This window comes from Ovis canadensis, chromosome 3, assembly GCF_042477335.2.
Source record: "Ovis canadensis isolate MfBH-ARS-UI-01 breed Bighorn chromosome 3, ARS-UI_OviCan_v2, whole genome shotgun sequence".
NCBI classification, from domain to species: domain Eukaryota; kingdom Metazoa; phylum Chordata; class Mammalia; order Artiodactyla; family Bovidae; genus Ovis; species Ovis canadensis.
This window is the reverse complement of record NC_091247.1, coordinates 69,301,319-69,327,922: the sequence shown is the minus strand read 5'-3', so window position 1 is coordinate 69,327,922 and position 26,604 is coordinate 69,301,319. Positions and strand designations below refer to the sequence as shown.

The window sequence follows — 26,604 nt, the reverse complement described above, 5'->3', positions numbered from 1 at the left end:
ACAAACAGTGTAGGAGGGTTCCCCTTTCTCCACACCCTCTCCAGTATTTATTGTTTGTGGATTTTTTGATGATAACCAATCTGGATGGTGTGAGGTGATATCTCGTTGTAGTTTTGATTTGTAGTTTTCTCATAACTAGTGATGTTGAACATCTTTTCATGTGCCTCTTGGCAATCTGTATGTCTTCTTTGGAGAAATGTCTGTTTCCGTCTTCTGCCCATTTGTTGATTTGTTTATTTTGACACTTTTAAGTGTTATGAGCTGTTCGTAAAATTTGGAAACTTATCCCTTGTCAGTCACATCATTTGCAAATATTTTCTCCCAGTCTATGGTTTGTCTTTTTTTTTATTATTGTTTCCTTTGTTATTTAAAAGCTTTTGAATTTAAATAGGTCCCATTTGTGTGTTTTTTTGTTCTTATTTCCATTATATTGGGAGATGGATCAAAAAAGATATTGCTGCAATTTACGTCAGTATTCTGCATGATGCTTTGTTTAAACACACTGCATGTAGCATCCCATTTTTCCTTCAATAGCCCTGGGGTCTCCTGGCAGGGCTGGCTCCTGGAGCATGAGATCTGCCTCGTTGCACATGGCTCCATGCTCTGAAGAGTCTTACACTCGGTTTAGTGGTTGCTGTCACCATCTTGAAATTCTTCATTATATTTAAGAATTTAAGTGTTAGTCACTCATTCATGTCTGACTCTTTTGTAACCCCAGGGACTGTAGCTCACCAGGCTCCTCTGTCCATGGGCTATTCCAGGCAAGAATACTGGAGTAGGTAGCCATTCCCTTCTCCAGAGGATCTTCCCTGGGGATCAAACCCACATCTCTCATGTCTCCTGCATTGGCAGGGAGGCTCTTTACCACTAGTGCCACCTGGGAATGTGTATGGAAACACAAAAAAAGCTGAAACAGCCAAAGTAATTTTAAGAAAGAAAGAGCTGGAGGAATCAGGTGCCCTAACTTCAGACTATACTACAAAGCTACAGTAATCAAAACAGCATGGTATTGGCACAAAAACAGAAACAAACCTCAATGGAAAAGGACAGACAGCCCAGCAATAAATCCACACACCAATAATCAAGCTCCTTCTTCCTTTGGAGTGTAATCTGTCTCCTGCTCACCCTTATATTGCCTTTTACCTGGGGCACTCCTTAATATTGCACCTTTAATAAGGCTAGTAGAAGGCCATCACCCTGTCTTGTTTGACCTTTGATACCATGTCCTGGGGGTGCATCCACCGAGAAGGGAAATACCCTTTTGGAGAAGAGAGTTTACCCCAGACTTGCACAGCCTGCAGCCTCATCTTCTCTCTATCACCTGCTCACTCTGGGACTTGGGGCAAATATTGCAAACTGTCTGTGCTATGGTTTCCTCGTGTATTCAACAGATATTTACTGTCCCCACCTAGGGCCCCGTGCTGTTCAAGAGCCTCCTCTTGAATTGCCATAGCCTTTTCAGGCACATGTGCAAAGCTCTGGGTGCAGGGCTTGGAGTATCTGAGAGAACCATTCCTGCCCATTTACAGGACTGGCTTGTTTGACTCAGAAAAGATTTCTCAAAGTTGCACTTATTTTTGGCTATCTTCTCATCAGGCCTTCTGCTTTCTAATCTACTACAGTAGTTTTCCAATATCTGGCTGAAGAACCACTGTATTAGAATTGGCCCAGAAATCTGAATTTTCAACAGTCTGTCTAAAGGCTGAGAACACACTCTAGCTTCAGAACAGCTTGGTAGTGACTGGTTCTTAACAAGTGGTTCTCGGCTGGTTCTCAACAAGTGGTTCTCAGCCCTGGGGAGCTAAAAATAAGTATGCCCTGATCCACTCCAGACCAACTGAGAGAAATCTCTGGGTGGGATAGAGGCATCCATGTTTTAAAAACATTTTCCATGTAGGTTCTGATGAACAGTAAGGTTTGGAGCAACTGTTCTTGGTTTTTACCATATATCAGGCCTCAGCGCACCAGGTTTAAGAGCACCGATAAGTACCACCCCTTCATGGATTGCAGCCTTGTCATGGTGAAGGGGCTTGCATAACTCAATGGAGCTAGTAACCATTCCATGCAGGGCCACCAAAGATGGACAGGTCTTACTGAAGAGTTCTGACACACCGTGGTCCATTGGAGGAGGAAACGGCAACCCGTTTCAGTATTCTTGCCACAAGAATGAACAGCATGAAAAGGCAAAACGATATGATACCAGAAGATGAGCCCCCTAGGTAGGAAGGTGTCCAATATGCTACTGGGATGAGATGGTTAGATAGCATCATCGAATCAGTGGACATGAATTTGAGCAAACTCCAGGAGATAGTGGAGGACAGAGGAGCCTGGCGTGCTGCAGCCCATGGGGTCACAAAGGGTTGGACACAGCTTAGTGACTGAACAACAATAAGGACCAACTCCCTTCCCCTCCCCACTGCCAGTCTTCCCTTCTTGGGCCAAATAATTAAGGAAAAAGCATTTTAAAGTTTTCTTTGTGTGTCAGATACAGCCATTCCTTCTGAGAGTCAGCAATACTAACATATCAAAATGATAACAAACAACACAACAAATATGTTGTAACCCAGGGCTGTAACTGACAGACTCAGGGAGGACACAGCAGCAGCTTCCCAGCTCCTGGTGCTGACCCCGGCCTGGGGACACTCTCTGACCACACACACAGCAAGCTGTTCTCCATGGAGATGTGAATCTAATAAAAACCTGCTGGTTGAAATCACAGCAACAATAACATACTTATTGATACTGAGTGCCAGACACAGATTGATACTGAGTGCCAGACATTGGGTCAAGTGTTTGAATACATGCTTGCCCTGAATCTTCATAACAGTGCTGTGATGTGTGAGTGCTAATATTCTCTCCAGGTTACGGGTGGGGCAGCCAAAGATTTGAAAGATTAAACACTTGCCATGTCACAGATCTGGGATATAAATCCAGTCCATGTACTTAACTGTTCAATGAACTAGTGAAAAATAAGCCATGTCCTTTAGGTCTGTGTTGATATTCATGATACTCATGGATTAGATCTCCCCATGCCCAGGTTTCAGGACTGTCACAGAGAAGATTGAAAAGTTACTGTTTTCCACTTCCTGGTCTGAATATAAAATCTGGGCAAAGAGCTGGTGTGAATTTGATGTTAGCCTTAGAATTTTTCTGTTGAAGTGGGTGGTTGCTCTATACTGCCATCTGCTGGCTGTCTGAACCAAGCACAGGCCAGAGCCCCATACTTCTCACAGTGGAGCTAGTGACAGAGGAGGTCATTGAATTCAAAATGTGCACCCCTCACCAAAACGCCTTCCTCTGAAACACACACACTTTTTCATAAGAAGAGAGAATTTCTACAGTTTGAAATAATTAGGATGGTTTTCCCTGGCTCTCTTTTCACTCTTGGTGAATTTCTGACCATATTCCAAATAATGCCTTATATTTGTCTGACTCCCAGAGCAGAAGATAGGACAGCTTAATTCCTTCCCAGTGCAGCGGTCACCTCGGCCAGCCTAGCTTGGAAATTGTGGTTAGGTTACCGTTCTCTGCATTTGTGTCAGAGAAGCTAAAACCAAGCCTGGATGGACGGGAGCAGGGACCTACATATCAGAACCTTGTTAGGAACCTGCCTCTCCACAGTGTGCGCATAAAAGCTAGTCTGACCTGCACAACAGCAGTTAGGTTCAGAAATGAAGAAAACAGGGCGCTACTAGGAAACTGGAAGACAGCTCTCTACCCACTGAGGTGTCCTTAGGAAGCAATTCCCATTTTAAATAGTTCTCTTGGAAGTGAGAGTGGCTTAGCGTCTCGTCTGTCTCTGTAGGTAGACCCCTGGGACCGCTTGTCTGATGTGACAGAATCAAGTTTATCGGTTTGAAGAACTGAGTTTTTTGTGGAGAGCCTGAGTTGGTCTCTAGGGAAAATGTTCACAGCTCACTAAATTTATGTTGTAAACAATGAAAATGAGATGACTCCTCCCTTGGCTCTCTCTCCTTCTCCCTTGCCCCTACATATAGTCAGGAACAATCCATATCAGTTTAACTTCATTGCTTTTGCTACATGTTAAAGCTCCTCCCTTATGCTGGTTGGTTCAGTGGACGCCTTTTTTAAAATGAAATCTGCTATAAAACACAGCCTGTGAATTACTAAGGGAAAAGCAGCAGTGGGATCCTTAGACTCTGCCTCTCATCTCTCATTTCCCTGTGGTTTCCTTGCCAGGCCCCTTGAGGCTCTTCTAAGGATCCAAGAGCTCCCTGGGCAGAGTCTGAATATACAGCTAGGTGCTGCATAGCTTGACTGCTTTGTCAGTCTAGTCTGGGGTGGAAGGTTCTTCTTTGTTCTAAACCTCTTAAAGACAAAGCAAATATTTTTAAAATGTTAACGTATCAATTCCATGTGATAGGTTGCTTGTTATAGTATTCTTGAACATTCTGAATGTGTTCCCCAAACAGGAAGTTAAAAAATAGTGGGGATGGTGGGAGAAAAGTGTTTGTACACTGGTGGTTCTTAGGGAGAAATTTTGTGTTCAAGCCATTTAGTTCAAGGCCATGGGGAGAACTCACCTGTTCATGCTTGTAGTGGAGCTGTGGGTGCCAGGTCTGCTTGGAAAGGTAAGTCTTTAGCACAGTCAGTGGAATCATAAAGGGATTGTGGTTTGAATATTTTGATAACTGTTGGGGTCCTTTAATGGACCAGAACCTGGCGGTCCGGAGGCGACGATAAGAAAGTGAAAGAGAGAAAGAGGCTGATACTCCCTGGTTTATGCAGAAAGCCAATAAATCCTTGACACAGAACTTGTGTCTCTCACGAAGGCACCGGGTGCCCTCTCTAGGTGGGGTGAAGGCACAGGGTGCCTTCTCGAAAGAGTCTTAGAAGCCCGGGCAGGAGAGTGAGCAAGATGGGTCTCTGTGCTCCAAGCAATCAGTGGAAGAGAGAGAGAGAGAAAGAAAGAAAGACACGGGGACCCAAGCTCTGATGGAGCAAAGGTGCTTTAATGATTTTTCTGTGAGTATATATAGGCTGTAGTACCAGAAGTTTCTTTCGTCAATGATAAAGATCAGAGAACCAAATGTACAGTAACCGTTACCAAGGGAACAGGGATGATGATGGTCACAACGTCAGGAGACAATCCGTGTCTCAAGAAAGGGGATCGAAACTAAGCAGTTTTGTCATAAAGAGAATATTTACTAAAGGAGATTCAAGCCTGTCTCACACCATGACCCCAGTTCCTGGGAGCAGCATGCTGTTCCGCTTAAAAAGAAACAAAGGACTTGTGAGAAACAGCAGGTAGGAATCTCCTGTTAAACACTCCCTGACAGGTAACAGTTAAAATACATAGCATATTGCTGAGATATATGTGTGTATATGTATAATATGTGTGTGTATGTATCATTTTTATTGAGATACAGTTGAACTATAACCTTAGTTTCAGGTATATAAAATAATGTTGACATATGATGTGTGTGTGTATAATATATTTGTCTCTAAATGATAACCTCAAGTTTAGTTAACATCACTACACATAGTTATAAATTTTTTTCTTGTGATGAAAACATTTAAGATCTATTCTCTTGGCTGCTTTTAAATACACATTACAGTGTTGCTAACTGTACATGTACATAATGCTTACATCACACCCCCAGGACTTCCCTGCTTCACGACTGGAAGTCTGTGCCTTTTGATTACCTTCACTCATTTTGCCTGCTGTCCACCCCAGTCCCTGGCAATCACCAATCTGTTCTGTGTATCTGTGAGATTTGGGGGTTTTGTTATTTCTTTTTTAGGTTCCACATATATTCCCATAATATTTATCTTTCTCTATCTGACATATTTCACATATCCTTATGCCCTCAGAAGCCACCCACGTTGTCCCGAATGGCAAGAATTTTGTGTGTGTGGCTGAATAATAATCCATTATCTGTGTGTATGTCACATTCTATCGGTCGGTTGGTGAAGAGTTAGGTTGTTTCCATGCTGTGGCTATGGTGAGTCATGTTACAGTGAACATGGGGTACAGATACGTTTTACGGATAGTGGTTTTGTTCCCTGCAGATAACATTCAGGAGTGAAACTGCTGGATCCTCTGGTAGTTCTATTTTTAATTTTTGAGGCACCTCCATGCTGTTACCCACAGTGGCTGTGCCAGTCCACATTCCCATAGTACACAAGGGCCACCTTTTCTCCCCATTCTTGCCAGCATTTGTTATTTCTCAGCTCTAGAAAAAAAATAGCCATCATAAAAAGTGTTAGATAATATCTCATTGTGGTTTTGATTTGCATTTCTCTGACTAGGGATGTGGAACACTTTTCGAGTACCTGTTATCTGTATGTCTTCTTTGGAAAAACGTCTATTCAGGTCCATTTTGTAATCAGATTGTTTGGGGTTTTTGCTGTTGAGTTGTATGAGTTCTTTATATATTTTGAATATTAACTCCTTATCAGATGTATGATTTGCAAGTATTTTCTCCCATTGGGTAGGTTGCCTGGCCATTTTGTTGATTGTTTCCTTTGCTGTGAGCAAGCTTTCTCAGTTTGAGGTGTTCCTACTTCTTTATTTTTACTTTCATTGCCTTTCCTTTTGGTGTCAGAGCCACAAAGCCATCACCAAGACTGATGTCAAGGAGCTCACTGCCTATGTTTTCTTCTAGGAGTTTTAGGGTTTCAGGTCTTAGGTTCAAGTCTTTAATCCATTTAGAGTTTATTTTTGTATGTTTCTTTTATATGTGGCTGTCTAGTTTTTCCAACACCATTTGTGGAAGAGATTGTCCTTTCCCTGTTGTGTATTCTTGTGTATATTATTTTAATTGATTTTGGCATGTAGATACCTGCTTACAAATGTCTGGCTCCTCCTTAGAATGCAAACTCCATAAGGGCATGAGCCTGGCTTGTTCAGTGTTTAAGCTCTAGTCTTGGGCATGTAATAGGTGCTCAATAAATATTTTTGTATGTAAACTAATGACTATATCCATCCTCTGAAATGGTCTCATTGAGGATGAGGAGGTTGTCTTTTATTTCTTGGTATCTCCAAAGACTCAAGAAATGTTTATGACTTTAATATCTTATTCTTTTAACAATTCGTACTGAGTATCTACCACTATACTAGGTGTGGAGGACACAAAGGTGTATAAAACTGAGAATACTCTTGTCTTCACAGATGTTAGTAAGGGGGGGCAATAAATATAATAAGTAAACTGTCTGATTTTTTTGCTGATGTTAGAATGTAATTAATATCTCTCTTCCTGTTTCTCAAGGACGAAGTCTTATACCTCTCCTGTAATAAAATTATAGATGATGCAAAGCCTGCTAGGGAGACGACAAATTCACCCCCCTCCTAGAAGAAATAGGAATATGTTAATAAAAGCATGGGGAGGAGATACAGACAAGAAAGGGACAGTAGCAAAAGGATTTTTTTCTCCTCAGCTGAGCCTCCTGCCTGTCAGCCTGCCATCTTATCCTGACTGTTTTCCCCACACATCTGTCCTTTCCAACCTTGAAAGCCTGCGGTGGTGTTTGCAGTGGAGGATTTTGAGTGATTGACCCTGAAACTAGCCGTTGCCAAGGTATCGCTACTTACTACTCACAGCAGGAATAATAAATCTGCCTGCGTGCTGTCTCCATCCATTTCAAGATACATAGCAATGCATTCAGAGCAGGGGGTAAGGAGAGCTATCTCATGTAAGGATAGCCTTATCCCTTAAAAAAAATTCTATTTTGTAGATAAATTCATTACCTCATTAGATCCTTTTAAGATCATTATGAGCCAAGATGAGGATTTCAGTTAGGGCATTCAGATACCACCAACTAACTCTTCTGTCGTCCAGCATTTGTCTTGCAATTTTTTTTAACAGATTGTACTTTTTAGAGCAATTTTAGGTTCACAGCAAAATTGAGTGGAAAGTACAGATATTTCTTATATACTTCTGCTCTCCTACACACACAGCCTCCCTATCAACATGGCCCACCAGAATGGTACAATGGTTACAGTGGATGGACCTGCATTGATATATCATCTCCCAAAGCCTATAGTTCACATTAGGGTTCACTCTGAGTGTTGTATTAATATATTCTTTGAGTTTTGACACGTATAACATGTACCTACCATTATGGATCCTACAGACTTTCACGATGCTAAGAATCCTCTGTGTGTCTGCCTATTCATTCCCGTGTCTTAGACCTATTCATTCTTCAATAAAGTAATTAGAATTTTATTGAATAGATCTGAAATTTTTTGATAGAATTATTTAATAGGTCTTTCGACATACTAAAGCTGCTTTCCTGGTTAATACATATTTCAAAAAATGTAAATTTAATTATTTTTATAGCCTACTTTACTTCCAGAATGGTCCTGATTTGGATGATAAATTACATGGTCTTCATAATTATAGTCTACATTTATGGTCCCCAGAGAGAAGGGGAGTCTCCCTGGGATGCCAGTCAGTATAGAGCAGGACTGAAGTCCAGGTACTCTGACTTCTGTTAGTTTCTGCAACAGAGACACAAAGCCCACTGGAGAGGCAGCTCAGATCTTAAAGGTTATCACATCCTTAAGTAGTTTGAAGTAGTTGTGAAAGTGGGATGGCTTATGTACTTCTAATTCAGACATGAGAAGATTCACTGTGTAAGTAAATAAATAATGTACCTTGTAAGGAACGGAATAGACCACAAGAAGTCCACACAATCAAAACTCAGGCAGGCAAGTTGAGAATCTACTTAGAGAGGATGGAATGATATGAGGGGGAAGGTTGGATTTAAAAGGAGTACTGCACTTTTAGAGAAGTTTCCATAAATTGTTAAGCCAATGAAGAATAATATCTTCAAATGTTTGACAGTATTCTGAGACTGAAATTGGAATTTCATTTGTGTATTTCTGGGACATGGTGCATCTGTTATCCAGCAGAATGAGGCTCGGTTCTGATCAAATACATACTATACTTGCCTAACATGATAATTAACTGTTCTGTAGTATCACCCACATGTAATTATCTTACAATGCTAGCATCGTAAGGATTGAAGTGATTATTAACTTTTCCATAGCAAGTCAGAAGGAAATTATTTTAAAGGAGGTTAAGTTTTCATTAAGACCAATTCCTGCTCTTATATTCACTTTAATGTCATATTTAATATAGACTTTGCTGTATCTTCCCAACCCAGGGATCAAACCCAGGTATCCCACATTACAGCAGATAGTTTACCAACTGAGCCACAAGGGAAGCCCAAGAATACTGGAGTGGGTAGCCTATCCCTGCTCTAGCGGATCTTCCTGACCCGGTTCTCCAGATCTGCTGGAGGGGATAGTCTGGGTTGGGAAGATCCGCTGGAGAAGGGATAGGCTACCCACTCCAGTGTCCTTGGGCTTCCATTGTGGCTCAGCTGGTAAAGAATCCTCCTGCAGTACGGCAGACCTGGGTTTGGTCTCTGGGTTGGGAAGATCCCCTGGAGAAGGGAAAGATTACCCACTCCAGTATTCTGGCCTAGAGAATTCCATGTACTGTATAGTCCATGGGGTTGCAGAGAGTCAGACATGACTGAGCACTTTGACTCACTCACTTCGCTTGCTATAAAACCACATAGTTAGCCTAAGTCAGACAGGAAAGAGCAGTCTTTCCTTTACAAAACAGGTTACAAGGGGTGTGGTCGGGGCCAGCACATGGAAGGCTGTGGTCAATAATGCAGAGTGCTGTGTGGCTTGGTTGTCCACCCCCAGGCATTGTTTGGCTGTGTTACCTTAGAGGCTCTCCTGCTGACAAGGCTTTAACTTCAGGTGTTTTATCTGTGAATGGTGTGGAAGTATGCTTTTACTTTACTCATGTATTTTCTTTGTCAGGCCTCTCTATCCGGAGTGTGTGCTGGAAAGCAGACCGCCTCCTAGCAGGGACCCAGGACAGCGAGATATTTGAAGTAATCGTGCGAGAAAGGGACAAACCAATGCTGATCCTGCAGGGTCACTGTGAGGGGGAGCTCTGGGCTCTGGCCCTGCACCCCAAGAAGCCACTGGCCGTGACGGGCAGTGACGACCGCTCTGTCAGGTGAGGCCCAGCAGTGTTGCCGTAACCTCACACACCTCCCTGGGGTGACAGATTGATTTTGCCCAAGCTTGCTTGTTGCTTTAAGAGAAGGATAACCCACAGTGCAGAACCTCACAGTTTCCAAACACAATGCTGAGACATTTTGCTTAACAACAGTTGGCTTCTTGATCTCTTTTTGTTGCTATCTTTCTTGGGCCCCATATTAAGTCAAGAGAATGTTCTCAGAAGTGAAAATACACTCCCACTGGGTAGATTGGCCTCCAGGTTTCTTTCAGTTGAAGATGTGAACTGAGTTCACTCATCTGTGATAAAGTCATATTTCCCCCTCATATCTTCTGTCCTTCTGGGGGCAGCTTAGCAGTTTCACAGCCTACTCACTTTTTATCAGTTTAGTTGGAGATTAGAGATCTCAAATAGAACTGAAGTTCTGATTTTCCAAAGTCATCTTTAGCATGAGAGTCATTAATTCTTTCTTTGTAAATTCTCATGTGGAATTTTGAGCAATGTCCTCAAATCAAGGGAAAGTGCTGGTTCCTAAGAAAATGTGCTGATTTTATTAGGGCCTCAGGGGTTCTTACTATGGATCACTTGTTGTTTGAGAGCTCGACAGTAATAAAATGAGCAGAATACTATGCTTCCACTGTTCTTGTGACTGTTGAGAGACTGGAACATATGATTTGAAAGTGTGAGATGAAAGCTGTTACACTGAATCCAGCGTTTTTGTATTTACTACTGAACTTTAAATGTGCTCAACAATAAGCAGGCCAGAAAGAGAGTCCGTGGCAGTGAGAGGAAGAGACTGATTGATCAATTCATCGATGGATTACTGCTTCTAAGTTTGAATAGCTAAACAGGAGGACTGGACACAAGACCTAAGGTCATTACTCTCCCTCCCCACCCTTATTCTGTATTTTTGTGAATCCAGTCAAGATGCAGTCAGTATATTCATTAGCATAAATCCAAAGATAAATCCACTGTTCAGTTTGCACCCAGCACTAAAGTCTCATCAATCTAAAAATCAGTGAAAACAATTACAGCTATCTCTACATGTGCTGTAAATGTTTATTTGGCTTCGTACTTCTCTTTACTTACTGCCTTCCTCTCTTCCTTTCCCTTCCGTTACTCTGAGCCAAACCAATGCCACCAAGTTATTCAGCATCCAAGAAATGCAACTCATACCCCTCCAGATAGAAAGGATTTCAAGAAAGTTTTTAGCTTTTGTAATTTAACAACTATGTTGAATCTTAGAATTGTAAAGAGCCCTTACTGCCAGAATTTGTATTACTCCCTTTAACCGTTAATTTGGCTAAGATATTAAATGGAATTTGACACTCCGCGTATTGAAATTTAGCAAGGGTATAAGTCATAACTGAGAAAGGTTAGCTTAGTGACTTTGAAAGGATAGTGCAGTTTACCGAGGAGTGGTGGTTTCTTCATGCTAGTAGAGCAAAGCTTACATTGCCTAAAATAGTACACGGCTAAAAACAGCATGAAACTATGAATAATGGAAAGGGTGTTGAAAGCATACCCTGAGTTTTAAGCTGAGTAGCACAGGCTGCCTCAGGGATAGGCAGACTCCACTGGGCAGCCCAACATGACAAGACAGGTGCCCCTGTCCCTCCTGATGGCAGGACGCACTTAGGAAAACACCACATTTGACTTACTCGTGCCTCTTTATCACAAGCGCTTAGATTCTCAGCCACCCTTGCCCCCGCCACAGATATTGTTGTTTACGTATTAAGAGAAGACTGCCTTTAGAGTGGTAACAGAAAGAGGTCACATACCACAACTGCAAGTCATATAGAAACTCTTATTCGAATCCTCAGATATTTAGTTCATGGTCTCTCAGTCTGAAGTGCTTGGATTAGGTGTTCTAAGAGCTGCCCTTACAAGTGACCTCTGTTTCTCCAGCAGTAGTCTGCTCATCAGCCAGGGGGCCCAGTGAAGTATTCCCCCTCCCCTGACCAAGAGGGGCCCTGTCAGTAGTGGGGCGCCAGGGATTTTTGAGGAGTTTTGGCAGATGCCTGTGTACAGCTTGGAATCCTCCTCAGCAGGGGTACCATTTGTTCTTCTCCATCTCAGATACTTTTTCTTGCTCAGGAGACCAACAAACATAATATGCGTTTTAGTCTATATTTACATAACACAGTTTCTAGAAGAAAACCCATATATAAAAAACAACTAATAATAATAGCGAGGCAATGGCACCCCACTCCAGTCCTCTTGCCTGGAAAATCCCATGGACGGAGGAGCCTGGTGTGCTGCAGTCCATGGGGTCGCTAAGAGTCGGGCACGACTGAGCAACTTCACTTTCACTTTTCACTTTCACGCATTGGAGAAGGGAAGTGGCAACCCACTCCAATGTTATTGCCTGGAGAATCCCAGGGACAGAGGAGCCTGGTGGGCTGCTGTCTATGAGGTTACACAGAGTCGGACCCGACTGAAGCGACTTAGCAGTAGCAGCAGTAGTACCTCTTATCCTGTAAGTGTTATTAACACCCATTGGTATAAATCAGGAACAATTTTTAATCTCCAAAGAGAAAAGTATAATTTTGTATGAAGTAGTATGTAAAATTTCCTCATTTTTGAATCTCAAAATCTTTGAAAATATCTCATTTTATTTCTTGCTGGATATTTCAAATGGAGAAAATCACCCAAAGATAGACCAAACACCTTTGCAGCTTCCCAGACATGCCAAGAGGAAAGAGACTGGTGTGATGTTACTGCGTCCTTTTTTGTTACTATCACCATGATGAACAGGCCTTTGGCCTTGGGCTGGCTGATGACTATGAGAAAGTGTTTTGTTTTGAATTTGAACTGTACTTAGGCTGTGGAGCCTGGCTGACCATGCCTTGATTGCCCGCTGTAACATGGAGGAAGCAGTTCGCAGCGTTGCTTTCAGCCCTGATGGATCTCAGTTGGCCCTGGGCATGAAGGACGGATCTTTCATTGTTCTCCGAGTCAGGCACGTACTACCGGTATTGAAAATGACATTAGAGATATGCTTCTGTTAAAAATTCATTCTCCAGGTCAGACTGTTTGCCAGGACATCAGGAAAAAATGCATTTTCTGTTTTGAATAGGGAGATTCGCAATCCCCCATCTGTAATTGCCAGATCTGAACACCGAAAATCTGAAGTTCTTTGGTAACTTATTTGGCAGCACAGCCTGACCCAGTGAACTGATGTGAAATTGTTTACAGTCTGTTAGTCTCCTTTTTTTTTAATGTAATTTTTTTTCTCAATATGTATATTTTGTTGAAGTATAGTTGACTTATAGTGTTTCAGGTGTACAGCGAGGTAATTCAGTTACACACATACCTATTAATCTCTTAGTAGGAATAATCATGTATCATGTGATTTGCTGCAGAATATTAATGTGTTCAAGAGGGGTTGCTGCCCTAGCTCCTACGGGGCTATTGCATAATATATGTGAACCTTTCCAAAATGCAGTGAGTGATCAACTCCCAAGCACGTCTTGTCCTAAGGGTTTTAGGTAAGAGATTATGGGCTTTTAATGAGACAAGAAAAAGGAAGGAAAAGGAAAGCTGCCTCTAATAGCACCAGATTTTTAGAGGTGAGCTGGAGTAAAAGATTTTTTTCCACCTATAATCACTAACAAAATGGAACATTTCCTGTTTATTAACATCTGATATTATTTATACTATACAAAAACTATGACCCACTCTTGTATTTCCTTCAAATAACCCTGGTTATTCTTTGGGATTACATACTTTGTAATTATAGAAAGGAAATGAAACTATAAATTAGATACTGTATCTCACATAACAAATTCTATATAGCTTTAAAAATGCTGTTGACAGGGTTTATTACACTAAATTCTCATTACCAACTACACATAACTCATTACCAAACGGGTGAGCAACCTTTTCTTTCTTTGCTTAGTGATGTATGAGAAGATGGCTAATTACCAAATTTTCAGTGACACACAAACTTTAAAGCATGACTTGAGGTTCCTATCCCTAGATTTGCTATTTATCACTTTGCTTTTTTATTCTTTCAGAGATATGACAGAAGTGGTTCATATCAAAGATCGAAAAGAAGTCATTCATGAAATGAAATTTTCTCCAGATGGTTCTTATCTCGCAGTGGGATCCAATGATGGCCCAGTAGACGTCTACGCTGTCGCCCAGAGGTATAAGAAAATTGGAGAATGCAACAAGTCTCTCAGTTTCATCACACACATTGACTGGTCTTTGGATAGTAAATACTTGCAAACTAATGATGGTGCTGGAGAACGGCTGTTCTACAAAATGCCATGTAAGTCACAAGGGCATTAAATGTTTGTGCAAAACATAGCTCTGAACCATGGCAGAAAATGTATGAGGATATTCTTAGGACCTGAGGGCAAGGAGTATTTTCTCAAACAAGACCCTCAGATCACAAACTCTCAAAGAAAAGATTCATAAACTGAAGCACATTAAAATAAAAAATTATTCCACAACAAAAGAGACCGTGAATAAAATGAAAAGGCAGTGCATAGGTTGGGCATAAAAACTTGGGATTATTATAATGGACAAAGGCTATTCAGGTGACCTTTGAATAACACAGGTTTGAACTTCATGGGTCGACTTCTGTAGATTTTTTTAAAGTAGTAAATACTAGAGTACTACATACTAAGAGGTTGGTTGAATCCATCAATGTAGAACCATGAATGCAGATGGTCAGAGTTGTACATGGATTTTTGACTCCCCTGAGTGGTTCAAGAGTCAACTGTATACCTAGACTGTATACAGAGAATGCCTAAAGATAAGGAAAAAGAAAAATTACTAGGAAAATACAAAAAAAAAACCCTGAAAATTTGAGGAACACAATCCTAAACTACTGTGATTACTTTAGTCTCTCCATGTGTTCTTCATAATTGGAAGCTTTTATTATGTGATTACTTGGTGAAAAGTGCTAATTGGGATTAACAAAACCACACATATTATTTGTAACCCCCACTACAACTTCTATAAGAAATTCATCTTATTTACATAATACTCATTTAGTAATGCTTAGTTTATAATACTAAAATGTCATAAATAAAAATTTATGTATTATCAGTTCAGTCACTCAGTGGTGTCCAACTCTTTGCGACCCCATGAACCGCAGCACACCAGGCCTCCTTGTCCATCACAAGGTCCCGGAGTCCATCCAAACCTAAGTCCATTGAGTCGGTGATGCCATCCAACCATCTCATCCTCTGTCGTCCCCTTCTCCTCCTGCCCTCAATCTTTCCCAGCATCAGGGTCTTTTAGAATGAGTCAGCTCTTCACATCAGGTGGCCAAAGTATTGGAGTTTCAGCTTCAACATCAGTCCTTCCAATGGACACCCAGGACTGATCTCCTTCAGAATGGACTGGTTGGATCTTCTTGCAGTCCAAGGGATCTCAAGAGTCTTCTTCAACACCACAGTTCAAAAGCATCAATTCTTTGGCGCTCAGGTTTCTTTATAGTCCAACTCTCACATCCATACATGACTACTGGAAAAACCATAGCCTTGACTAGGCGGACCTTTGTTGGCAAAGTAATGTCTCTGCTTTTTAATATGCTGTCTAGGTTGGTCATAATTTTCCTTCTAAGGAGTAAGTGTCTTTTAATTTCATGGCTTCAATCACCATCTGCAGTGATTTTGGAGCCCAGAAAAATAAAGCCAGCCACTGTTTCCCCATCTATTTCCCATGAAGTGATGGGACCAGATGCCATGATCTTAGTTTTCTGAATATTGAGCTTTAAGCCAACTTTTTCACTCTCCTCTTTCACCTTCATCAAGAGGCTCTTTAGTTCCTCTTCACTTTCTGCCATAAGGGTGGTGTCATCTGCATATCTGAGGTGATTGATATTTCTTCTGGCAATCTTGATTCCAGCTTGTGCTTCTTCCAGGCCAGCATTTCTCATGATGTACTCTGCATATAAGTTAAATAGGCAGGGTGACAATAGACAGCCTTGACATACTCCTTTTCCTATTTGGAACCAGTCTGTTGTTCCATGTCCAGTTCTAACTGTTGCTTCCTGGCCTGCATACAGGTTTCTCAAGAGGCAGGTCAGGTGGTCTGATACTCTCATCTCTTTCAGAATTTTCCACAGTTTATTGTGATCCACACAGTCAAAGGCTTTGGCATAGTCAATAAAGCAGAAATAGATGTTTTTCTGGAACTCTTTTGCTTTCTCGACGGCCCGGCAGATTTTGGCGATTTGATCTCTGGTTCCTCTACCTTTTCTAAAACCAGCTTGAAAATCTCAAAGTTCACGGTTCACGTATTGCTTGAAGCCTGGCTTGGAGAATTTTAAGCATCACTTTACTAACATGTGAGATGAGTGCAATTGTGCAGTAGTTTGAGCATTCTTTGGCATTGGCTTTCTTTGGGATTGGAAAGAAAACTGACCTTTTCCAGTCCTGTGGCCACTGCTGAGTTTTCCAAATTTGCTGGCATATTGAGTGCAGCACTTTGACAGAATTTCAAAGATTTCACAGAAAATCTTTCAGAATTTGAAATAACTAGAATTCCATCACCTGCACTACTTTTGTTCATAGTGATGCTTCCTAAGGCCCACTTGACTTCACATTCCAGGGTGTCTGGTTTTAGGTGAGTGACCACACCATCGTGATTATCTGGGTCGTGAAGATCATTTTGTTTTGTACAGTTCTTCTGTGTATTCTTGCCACCTCTTCAATTTTTGAATAATGATTTTTGTAATGTAAGATTAAAATTTTAATGTTTAATATAATTTTATCATAATTTTTTATTGAAAAATCAATTTTACCTGAAATAAGGTGTAACATGGACTTCCCAGGTGGCACTAGTGGTAAAGAACCCACCTGCCAATGCATGAAATGTGAGAGGTATGGGTTGAGAGGATCCCCTGGAGAAGAGCCTGGCAACCCACTCCAGTATACTTGCCTGGAGAATCCCATGGACAGAGGAGCCTGGTGGCCTGCAATCCAGAGGGTCGCAGAGAATCAGACATGACTGAAGCACACATATATGCAAGGTGTAACATAATGAAATGTCAACATTTTTAAGACTCTCTGCCCTGCCAGTTCATCAGTTTACCATTACTGGGTGCATATTTCTTTGTGTCTGCTTTCTTTGCTTGACTGTATTTCATATATATTTTCCTATGTGAAAAAAGATGGAACACACGTTTGTCATTTGCAATAAACAAATTACACTCTGCACAGTGATAATATAATTTTCTTTCTTATCCTCCTACTGTTGAGCTTTTGGGCTTATTTCTAGTTTCTTGGCTGATATCCACAGTAAAACTCCAAATATCTTTGTAGAGGTGGGATTTTCTCTTCTATGTTACTTACTTGGATTGTGTTCTTTAAGCAGGGACACTGGATCAAGAATATAGTCAAACTATCAGCTCTGATTCTATGGTCTTAAAAATGGATATAATACTATGCTAGAGTCCAGAATTGCCAGTCTGACAATGCACCAGTAATGTGCAAGTAGCATTTATTCTCATAGATTGTTCATTTGAAAATGTTTGTTACTGTTGAGGGGAAAGTATGAGTTAATTGTCTTGATTTTGAATTTTTAAATAGTGTATCACTAAGCATTTTTCCCAGCATTCCTTTTCTATGGGCTTCCTCCTTTGTGTGCTCCCAGAGGACATCCCTTGCTAACTGCTGGTGGAAACTGGGTATTGTGCCCTGTACTTAAGAACATAGCAAGCAAAATTATCAGGACTCTTTTCCCCAACCAATTATATTTCATCAAAATTTGGTAGATTTTTATCATGTAGCACATTAAACAGCAAAGTCCATTCATTTTTTTCATTAATTAATTGAAGCTGGTTTTTTAAAAGATCACTTCTCTGGCTCTTGGAATTATGAAAGTAGGAGTTCAGAACAAACTTTTTAAAAACCAGAAAAAAATTGGTAACTGTGATGATATATAATTTAATAAGTCATTTTTTCAATAACACAAAGCATAATATCATGTGTATCCAAATAATTAAGGTCAAATAAACATCAGTTCAGTTCAGTTGCTCAGTTGTGTCTGATTCTTTGTGACCCCATGGACTACAGCACGCCAGGCCTCCCTGTTCATCACCAACTCCCAGATTTCACTCAAACTCACATCCATCGAGTTAGTGATGCCATCCAGCCATCTCATCCTCTGTCATCCCCTTCTCCTCCTACCTTCAATCTTTCCCAACATCAGGGTCTTTCCCAATGAGTTGGTTTTTCTCATCAGGTGGCCAAAGTATTGGAGTTTCAGCATCAGTCCTTCCAATGAATATTCAGGACTGATTTCCTTTAGGATGGACTTGTTGGATCACCGTGCTGTCCAAGGGACTCTCAAGAGTCTTCTCCAATACCACAGTTCAAAAGCATAAATTCTTCTATGCTCAGTTTTCTTTATAGTCCAACTCTCACATCCATTCATGAATCCTGGAAAAACCATAGCTTTGACTAGATAGACATTTGTTGGCAAAGTGACATCTCTGCTTTTTAATATGCTGTCTAGGTTGGTCATAGCTTTTCTTCCAAGGAGTAAGCTAGTCTTAATTTCATGGTGGCAGTCATCATCTGCAATGATTTTGGAGCCCCCCAAAATAAAGTCTGTCACTGTTTCCATTGTTTCCCTATCTATTTGCCATGAAGTGATGGGACCGGATGCCATGATCTTCGTTTTCTGAATGTTGAGCTTTAAGCCAACTTTTTCACTCTCCTCTTTCACTTTCATCAAGAGGCTCTTTAGTTCTTCACTTTCTGCCATAAGTGTAGTATCATCTGCATATCTGAGGTTATTGATATTTCTCCCAGTAATCTTGATTTCATCTTGTGCTTCATCCAGTCCAGTGTTTCTCATGATATACTCTGCGTATAAGTTAAATAAGCAGGGTGACATTATACAACCTTGGCGTATTCCTTTCCCGATTTGGAACCAGTCTGTTGTTCCATGTCCAGTTCTAACTGTTGCTTCTTGATCTGCATACAGATTTAGCAGGAGGCAGATCAGGTGGTCTGGTATTCCCATCTGTTTAAGAATTTCCACAGTTTGTTGTGATCCACACAGTTAAAGGCTTTAGCATAGTCAATAAAGCAAAAGTAGATGTTTTTTCTGGAACTCTCTTGCTTTTTCTATCATCCAATGGACGTTGGCAGTTTGAACTCTGGCTCCTCTGTCTTTTCTAAATCTAGCTTGAACATCTGAAAGTTCACAGTTCATGTACTGTTGAAGCCTGGCTTGGAGAATTTTGAGCATTACTCTGCTAGCGTGTGAGATGAGTGCAATTGTGCAGTAGTTTGAGCATTCTTTGGCATTGCCTTTCTTTGGTAGTTTGAGACATTAGATTTAGTACAGTGATCATTTCTTTTCTCATATCTTGAGTTTTGAGCCTGTGCTTTCTTTAAATCCTGCTAGGGGAAAAAAATCACCAGTTCAGGAAAGAGATTAGAATTTATACTTTCCTTAGTTTATAAACATTTTAAAACAAAGGTTTTAGACTTCTTGAGAAAAATGAATAAGTAAATTAGAACATGATTTTTATTTACATGTAGCATTATATTAAAGTGTATTGATTGTTTTCAGCTGGGAAGTCTTTAACAAGTAAAGAAGAAATCAAAGGGATTCCCTGGGCCTCCTGGACATGTGTGAAAGGCCCAGAAGTGAGTGGAATTTGGCCAAAATACACTGATGTCACTGACATCAACTCAGTGGATGCAAATTACAACAGTTCAGTGTTGGTGTCTGGAGATGATTTTGGACTGGTTAAATTGTTTAAATTTCCTTGTCTCAAAAAAGGTAAGGCCAAAAGAAATGCTTCATTGAATGAAGGTTTAATCTAGGATATCTATATAGTATAATTAAGGCTTTTCTTGATGTCCACTAGTGCAGACTATTCATTTTATATTTGTATATATATTTACTCTTTAATACTTTTTAGTAAAGTTTTATATCTTCTGCTTTTGACATTCTGAAATATATGTGGTTTTGCAAATTTAAGTCAGCATTTGTTAACAGAGATACCACTCAACATTTTGTGATCCATAAACCTCACATTTCACATTTTAAACAAGTTATATTCTATTTTATTTATATCTATGTAAATATAATAATTTAAATTATATGTTACATTAAAATATTGTAATTAAAATTCATTTATGCGTTATAGCTAATTATCCTTATACATAGGAAGCAAAGCTACTCCTTATAGACTTATTTAAAATAAAATCTGAAAGTGATTGTTCTGGTGATTATACACTTTGTGGACTGCTTCTCATAGCACTAATTTTGCACACCAGACTAACATAACTGGTGAAATTTTTATAGAATTATAGTTGATTTACAGTGTATTAATTTCTACTGTACAGAAAAGTGATTCTGTTTTATATATATATAGATATTGTATATCTATATATACATACAGATAAATATACATTCTTTTAAAATTGTTTCCCGTTATGGTTTATCAATAGAGTATTGAATATAGTTCCCTGTCCAATACAGTAGGCCCTTTTTATTTATCCATTCTATCTATATATTATAGTCTACATCTGCTAATCCCAAACTCCCAATCTGTTCCTTCCCCAGCTCCCCTCCCACTTGGCAGCCACAAGTCTGTTCTTTATGCCTATGAGTCTACTTATGTTTGGTAGATAAGTTCATCTGTGTCATATTTTAGATTCCGTATATAAGTGATGTCACATGGTATTTTTCTCTTTCTGACTTAACCCCACTTAGTTTGGTGATCTCTAGATCCATCCATGTTGCTGCAAATGGCATTATTTCATTCTTTTTATGGCTGAGGAGTATTCCACTGTGTATATTACCCATCTTCTGTATCCATTCATCTGTTGATGGACATTTAGATGGTTTCCATGTCTTGGTCTTTGTGAATAGTGTTACTGTGAACATTGGGGTGCGTGTATCTTTTTGAATTGTAGTTTTGTCTGAATATATGTCCAGGAGTGGGATTGCAGGATCATATGGTAGTTCTATCTTTAGTTTTTTGAGGAACCTTCATACTGTTTTCCAGTATAGTTGTACCAACTTACTTACCCACCAACAATGTATAAGGGTTTCATTTTCTCCATACACTCTCCAGCATTTGCTGTCTGTAGATTTTTTAGTGATGGCCATTTAGTGTGAAGTGTTACCTCACTGCAGTTTTAATTTGCATTTCTCTAGTAATTAGCAGAATTGAACATCTTTTCATGTGCCTGGTGGCCACCTGTATGTCTTCTTTAGAAAAATGTTTGTTTAGATCTTCCACCCTGTTTTGTTGTTTGTTTTGTCGTTGTTGAGTTTTATGACCTGTTTGTATATTTTGGAATTTAAGCCCTTGTTGGTTGCACCAGTTATAAATATTTTCTCCCAGTCTGCAAATTTGTCTTTTCATCTTGTTTATGGTTTTCTTTGTTGTGCAAAACTTGTAAGTTTCGTTAGGTCCCGTTTGTTTATTTTTGCTTTGGAGAGAGTGATAACTGATGACATTTTTGAGAGAGAAATTTGGCTCAAAACCCTTTCTGCCCTTGCATCTCGTTCTTTTGTTTTATTGTTGTCACTTCAATTTTTCTGGCACCTCAGGCTTTGTAGATTGTGACTGAATTAATTATGTAATGATCTTGTCCTCTTCTTCCTTCAAAAGTTTAGGCAAATCCTATACACAGGTTTTTCTGAGACTCCCTGCCTGTACCCTGAAAATCTGATTTTGGGAAAGTAATCAGTAGGGATATGCTGTTGCCTAAAAACCCTTTCACTTGAATGCTTTTTAGATTAAGCATGGAAAGAGACTGAAAATGTAATCAGAAAGGTTTTTTTCAGCTAACTGGCAGTTTCAAAGCAGTGAATTTTGGTACAAAATTGAACATAAAGTGCATAGGAGAAACAACCATCACTTCCACTTGACAAGATGACCATCAGTTTAAAATGCTTGAGGAACAAGATGGCAGAGGAGTAGGTGGACGTGGAGCACATCTCTCCCGACGGATACATCAGGAATACACCTTCAGACACAGAACTGCATGCAGAACACCAGCTGAGAGTGGACAGGAGCACCTGATCAGCAGAAAAGAATATGTAGACCCATGCAAAACTCGGTAGGACGTAGGAACTAGGGGAAAAAATGGGAGCGTTAGTAGGACTCGACCTGCCCTCAGCGGATGGGAGACCTGAAGCAGGGGTCCGATCCCCACATCGGGGCAGTTGTCTGAGTCAGAGGAGAAACATTTAAGGCTGAGAGGGAAACAGCCTAAATGGAATGAGAATCAGACAGTCCTTGCTGCAGCCATACATACCCTCGATGGCATAGTGGCTGGAAGCTGGAGTTTAGGGATTGGGGAGCAATCCCAGGCAAGGGCTGCTGTTGACCGTGGAGAGACAGATCTAGGGAATGTGAGGAAGGAGACTGTGGTGGGAAGTGCCTGTGGAGGAAAGTCGGCACCCATGGAAGCAGGCTGATGCAGTTGAGTCATGAGTGGGGCAGGTAGCCATCACCATAGCCTCTCTCCCTCCATCACCATAGCCTCTCCCCAGCCAGAACCCCTGTGACCCAGGCAGCTGCACTCCCTCCACACCTGGACTTCACAGGGGCAAACCCAAGTCCTTCAGGGCAGCCTAAGGAGCAAACCCCAATGGATGACCCATATCCAGAAGTGGAAATAAAACCACAATTGTAACCCTGGGACAGTGTGATTAAGGAAGAAGACTCAAAAGCCTCCCACTAGCTATACAAGCTGCAGATTAAATCCACACGATCAACTAGGCAGACTCTGTGTCTGTGGAATATATAAAAGGTCATTGAGAGTCCCTGCAAAAGAAAATGCACTAGTTCTGATAGCTGTAGACACTGGAGACAAGATCACAGAATAGGAGCAGATTAGAATCTGAGCTGCCCCCACAGCAGGTCCAGAGATCAACACAGTGTTGGAGGGCTTCCTAGGCAGGTGAAGTGGACTGTGACTCCCAGCAAGGGAAAGGACTCTGACAGCAGTGACTCAGGGAAAACATTTATTATTCTTATGTTTTGACTTGTTCTGTAGATTCTTTTGGATTTTTTTTTTCTCTTTTCCCGCTTCTGTTATAGTTGATTTTATTGGCACTATGAAATCTAACTAAGCTTTCAAGTTGTTTTTTTTTCTCTCAGTCACCTTTTTTATTGTTGTTATAAACCTCTAGCTCTATATTGGGCTTTTGTAGTTCTGGGGAGTTGTTTTCTTTGTTTTCTTCTCTATTTTAGTTTTTTAAACCTATTATTATTTTTTCTGCATTTATTCCTTAGTTTGCTTTTCCTACTGTTCTTTTCCCCTTGCAGTTAACCTTTAATATATATATAAATCTTCTTTATCTACATCTATTTAGTTTGCATATCTATTTTTTCTTTCTTTCTTTTCTTCCTTTCCTTTAGTCTCAACACATTTGATAGTTTTATTTACATTGCTTTATACCCCAATTGGCACCTTGCTTTAGTCTTGTTCTCCACTTTGTGCTTTAGTTAGTTTTGCTCAGTTCAGTTCAGTCACTCAGTTGTGTCTGACTCTTTGCGACCCTGCGAGCCACAGCACGCAAGGCCTCCCTGTCCAGCACAAACTCCCAGAGTTTATCCAAACTCATGTCCATTGAGTCGGTGATGCCATCCAACCATCTCACCCTCTGTCGTCCCCTTCTCCTCCTGCCCTCAATCTTTCCCAGCATCAGGGTCTTTTCAAATGAGTCAGCTCTTCCCATCAAGTGGCCAAAGTATTGGAGTTTCAGCTTCAACATCAGTCCTTCCAATGGACACCCAGGACGGATCTCCTTTAGAATGGACTGGTTGGATCTCCTTGCAGTCCAAGGGACTCTCAAGAGTCTTCTCCAACACCACAGTTCAAAGCATCAATTCTTTGGTGCTCAGGTTTCTTTATAGTCCAACTCTCACATCCATACATGACTACTGGAAAAACCATAGCCTTGACTAGACAGACTTTTGTTGGCAAAGTAATGTCTCTGCTTTTTAATATGCTGTCTAGGTTGGTCATAACATTCCTTCCAAGGAGCAAGCAAGTCTTTTAATTTCATGGCTTCAATTACCATCTGCAGTGATTTTGGAGCCCAAAAAGATAAGTTCAGCCACTGTTTCCACTGTTTCTCCATCTGTTTGCCATGAAGTGATGGGACCAGATGCCATGATCTTCGTTTTCTGAATGTTGAGCTTTAAGCCATCTTTTTCACTCTCCTCTTTCACCTTCATCAAGAGGCTCTTTAGTTCTTCACTTTCTGCCATAAGGGTGGTGTCATCTGCATATCTGAGGTTATGGATATTTCTCCCGGCAATCTTGATTCCAGCTTGTGCTTCTTCCAGCCCAGCGTTTCTCATGATGTATTCTGCATAGAAGTTAAATAAGCAGGATGACAATAGACAGCCTTGAGGTACTCCTTTTCCTATTTGGAACCAGTCTGTTGTTCCATGTCCAGTTCTAACTGTTGCTTCCTGACCTGCATACAGATTTCTCAAGAGGCAGGTCAGGTGGTCTGGTATTCCCATCTCTTTCAGAATTTTCCACAGGTTATTGTGATCCACACAGTCAAAGACTTTAGCATAGTCAATAAAGCAGAAATAGATGTTTTTCTGGAACTCTCTTGCTTTTTTGATGATCCAACAGATGTTGCCAATTTGATCTCTTGTTCCTCTGCCTTTTCTAAAACCAGCTTGAACATCTGGAGGCTCACAGTTCACGTATTGTTGAAGTCTGGCTTGGAGAATTTTAAGCCTCACTTTACTAGCATGTGAGATGAGTGCAATTGTGCGGTAGTTTGAGCATTCTTTGGCATTGCCCTCCTTTGGGATTGGAATGAAAATTGACCTTTTCCAGTCCCGTGGCCACTCCTGAGTTTTCCAAATTTGCAGACATATTGAGTGCAGCACTTTCACAGCATCATCTTTCAGAATTTGAAATAGCTCAGCTGGAATTCCATCACCTCCACTAGCTTTGTTTGTAGTGATGCTTCCTAAAGCCCACTTGATTTCACATTCCAGGATGTCTGGCTCTAGGTGAATGATCACACCATCATGATTATCTGGGTTGTGAAGATCTTTTTTGTACAGTTCTTCTGTGTATTCTAGCCACCTCTTCTAAATATCGTCTGCTTCTGTTAGGTCCATACCATTTCTGTCCTTTATTGAGCCCATCTTTGTATGAAATGTTCCCTAGGTATTTCTAATTTTCTTCAAGAGCTCTCTAGTCTTTCCCATTCTATTATTTTCCTCTATTTCTTTGCATTGATCACTGAGGAAGGCTTTCTTATCTCTCCTTGATATTCTTTGGAACTCTGCATCTAAATGAGTGTATCTTTTTTTTTTTCTCTTTTGCTTTTCATTTCTCTTCTTTTCACAGCTATTTGTAAGGCCTCCTTAGATAGCCATTTTGCTTTTTTGCAATTCTTTTTTTTGGGGATGGTCTTGATCCCTATTTCCTGTACAATGTCATGAACCTCTTCCATAGTTCATCAGGCACTCTGTCTATCAGATCTAGTCCCTTAAATCTATTTCTCACTTCCACTGTATAATCATAAGGGATTTGATTTAGGTCATACCTGAATGGTCTAGTGGTTTTCCCCACTGTCTTCAATTTCAGTCTGAATTTGGCAATAAGGAGTTCATGATCTGAGCCACAGTCAGCTCCCTGTCTTGTTTTTTTGTTGACTTTATAGAGCTTCTCCATCTTTGGCTGCAAAGAATATAATCAATCTGATTTCACTGTTGGCCATCTGGTGGCCAACCTACACATATCCATGTGTAGGGTGTTCTCTTGTGTTGTTGGAAGAGAGTGTTTGCTATGATCAGTGCATTCTCTTGGCAAAACTGTATTAGCCTTTGCCCTGCTTCATTCTATACTCCAAGGCCAAATTTGCTTGTTACTCCAGATGTTTCATGACGTCCTACTTTTGTGTTCTAGTCCCCTATAATGAAAAGGACAACTCTTTTGGGTGTTAGTTCTATAAGGTCTTGTAGGTCTCCATAGAACCGTTCAACTTCAGCTTCTTCAGCATTACTGGTCGGGGCATAGACTTGAATTACCATGATATTGAATGATTTGCCTTGGAAATGAGAGATTATTCTGTTGTTTTTGAGATTGCATCCAAGTACTGCATTTCAGACTCTTCTGTTGACTATGCTGGCTACTCCATTTTTTCAAGGGATTCCTGCCCACAGTGGTAGATATAATGGTCATCTGAGTTAAATTCACCCATTCCAGTCCATTTTAGTTTGCTGATTTCTAGAATGTCAACATTTACTTTTGCCATCTCCTGTTTGACCACTTCCAATTTGCCTTGATTCATGTACCTAACATTCCAGATTCCTATGTAATATTGCTCTTTACAGCATCGGACCTTGCTTGTATCACCAGTCACATCTGCAAGTGGGTGTTGTTCTCCATCCCTTCATTCTTTCTGGAGTTATTTCTCCATTGATCTCCACTATCATATTGGGCACCTACCAGCTTGGGGAGTTCATCTTTCTTTGTCCTGTCTTTTTGCCTTTTCATACTGTTCATGGGGTTCTCAAGGCAAGAATGCTGAAGTGGTTTGCCATTCCCTTCTCCAGTGGACCACATTCTGTGAGACCTCTCCACCATGACCCATCCATCTTGGGTGGCCC

At 40.6% G+C, this 26,604-nt stretch overlaps 1 protein-coding gene across 10 annotated transcripts in view; it reads left to right on the top strand.

The window, feature by feature from the left end:
• The window catches only part of EML6 (EMAP like 6), a 290,298-nt gene that overhangs the window by 145,758 nt on the left and 117,936 nt on the right, over window positions 1-26,604 (top strand). For all 10 annotated transcript variants that reach the window (XR_011255673.1, XR_011255672.1, XR_011255675.1 and 7 more), the window contains 4 exons: window positions 9,806-10,007; window positions 12,835-12,972; window positions 14,030-14,286; window positions 19,557-19,769. Coding sequence is in view for 7 of the 10 variants with exons in the window: in XM_069583321.1 (XP_069439422.1) it covers window positions 9,806-10,007; window positions 12,835-12,972; window positions 14,030-14,286; window positions 19,557-19,769 (810 nt within the window). In the remaining 3 variants the exon portion in view is untranslated. The remainder of the gene's footprint in view (window positions 1-9,805; window positions 10,008-12,834; window positions 12,973-14,029; window positions 14,287-19,556; window positions 19,770-26,604) is intronic.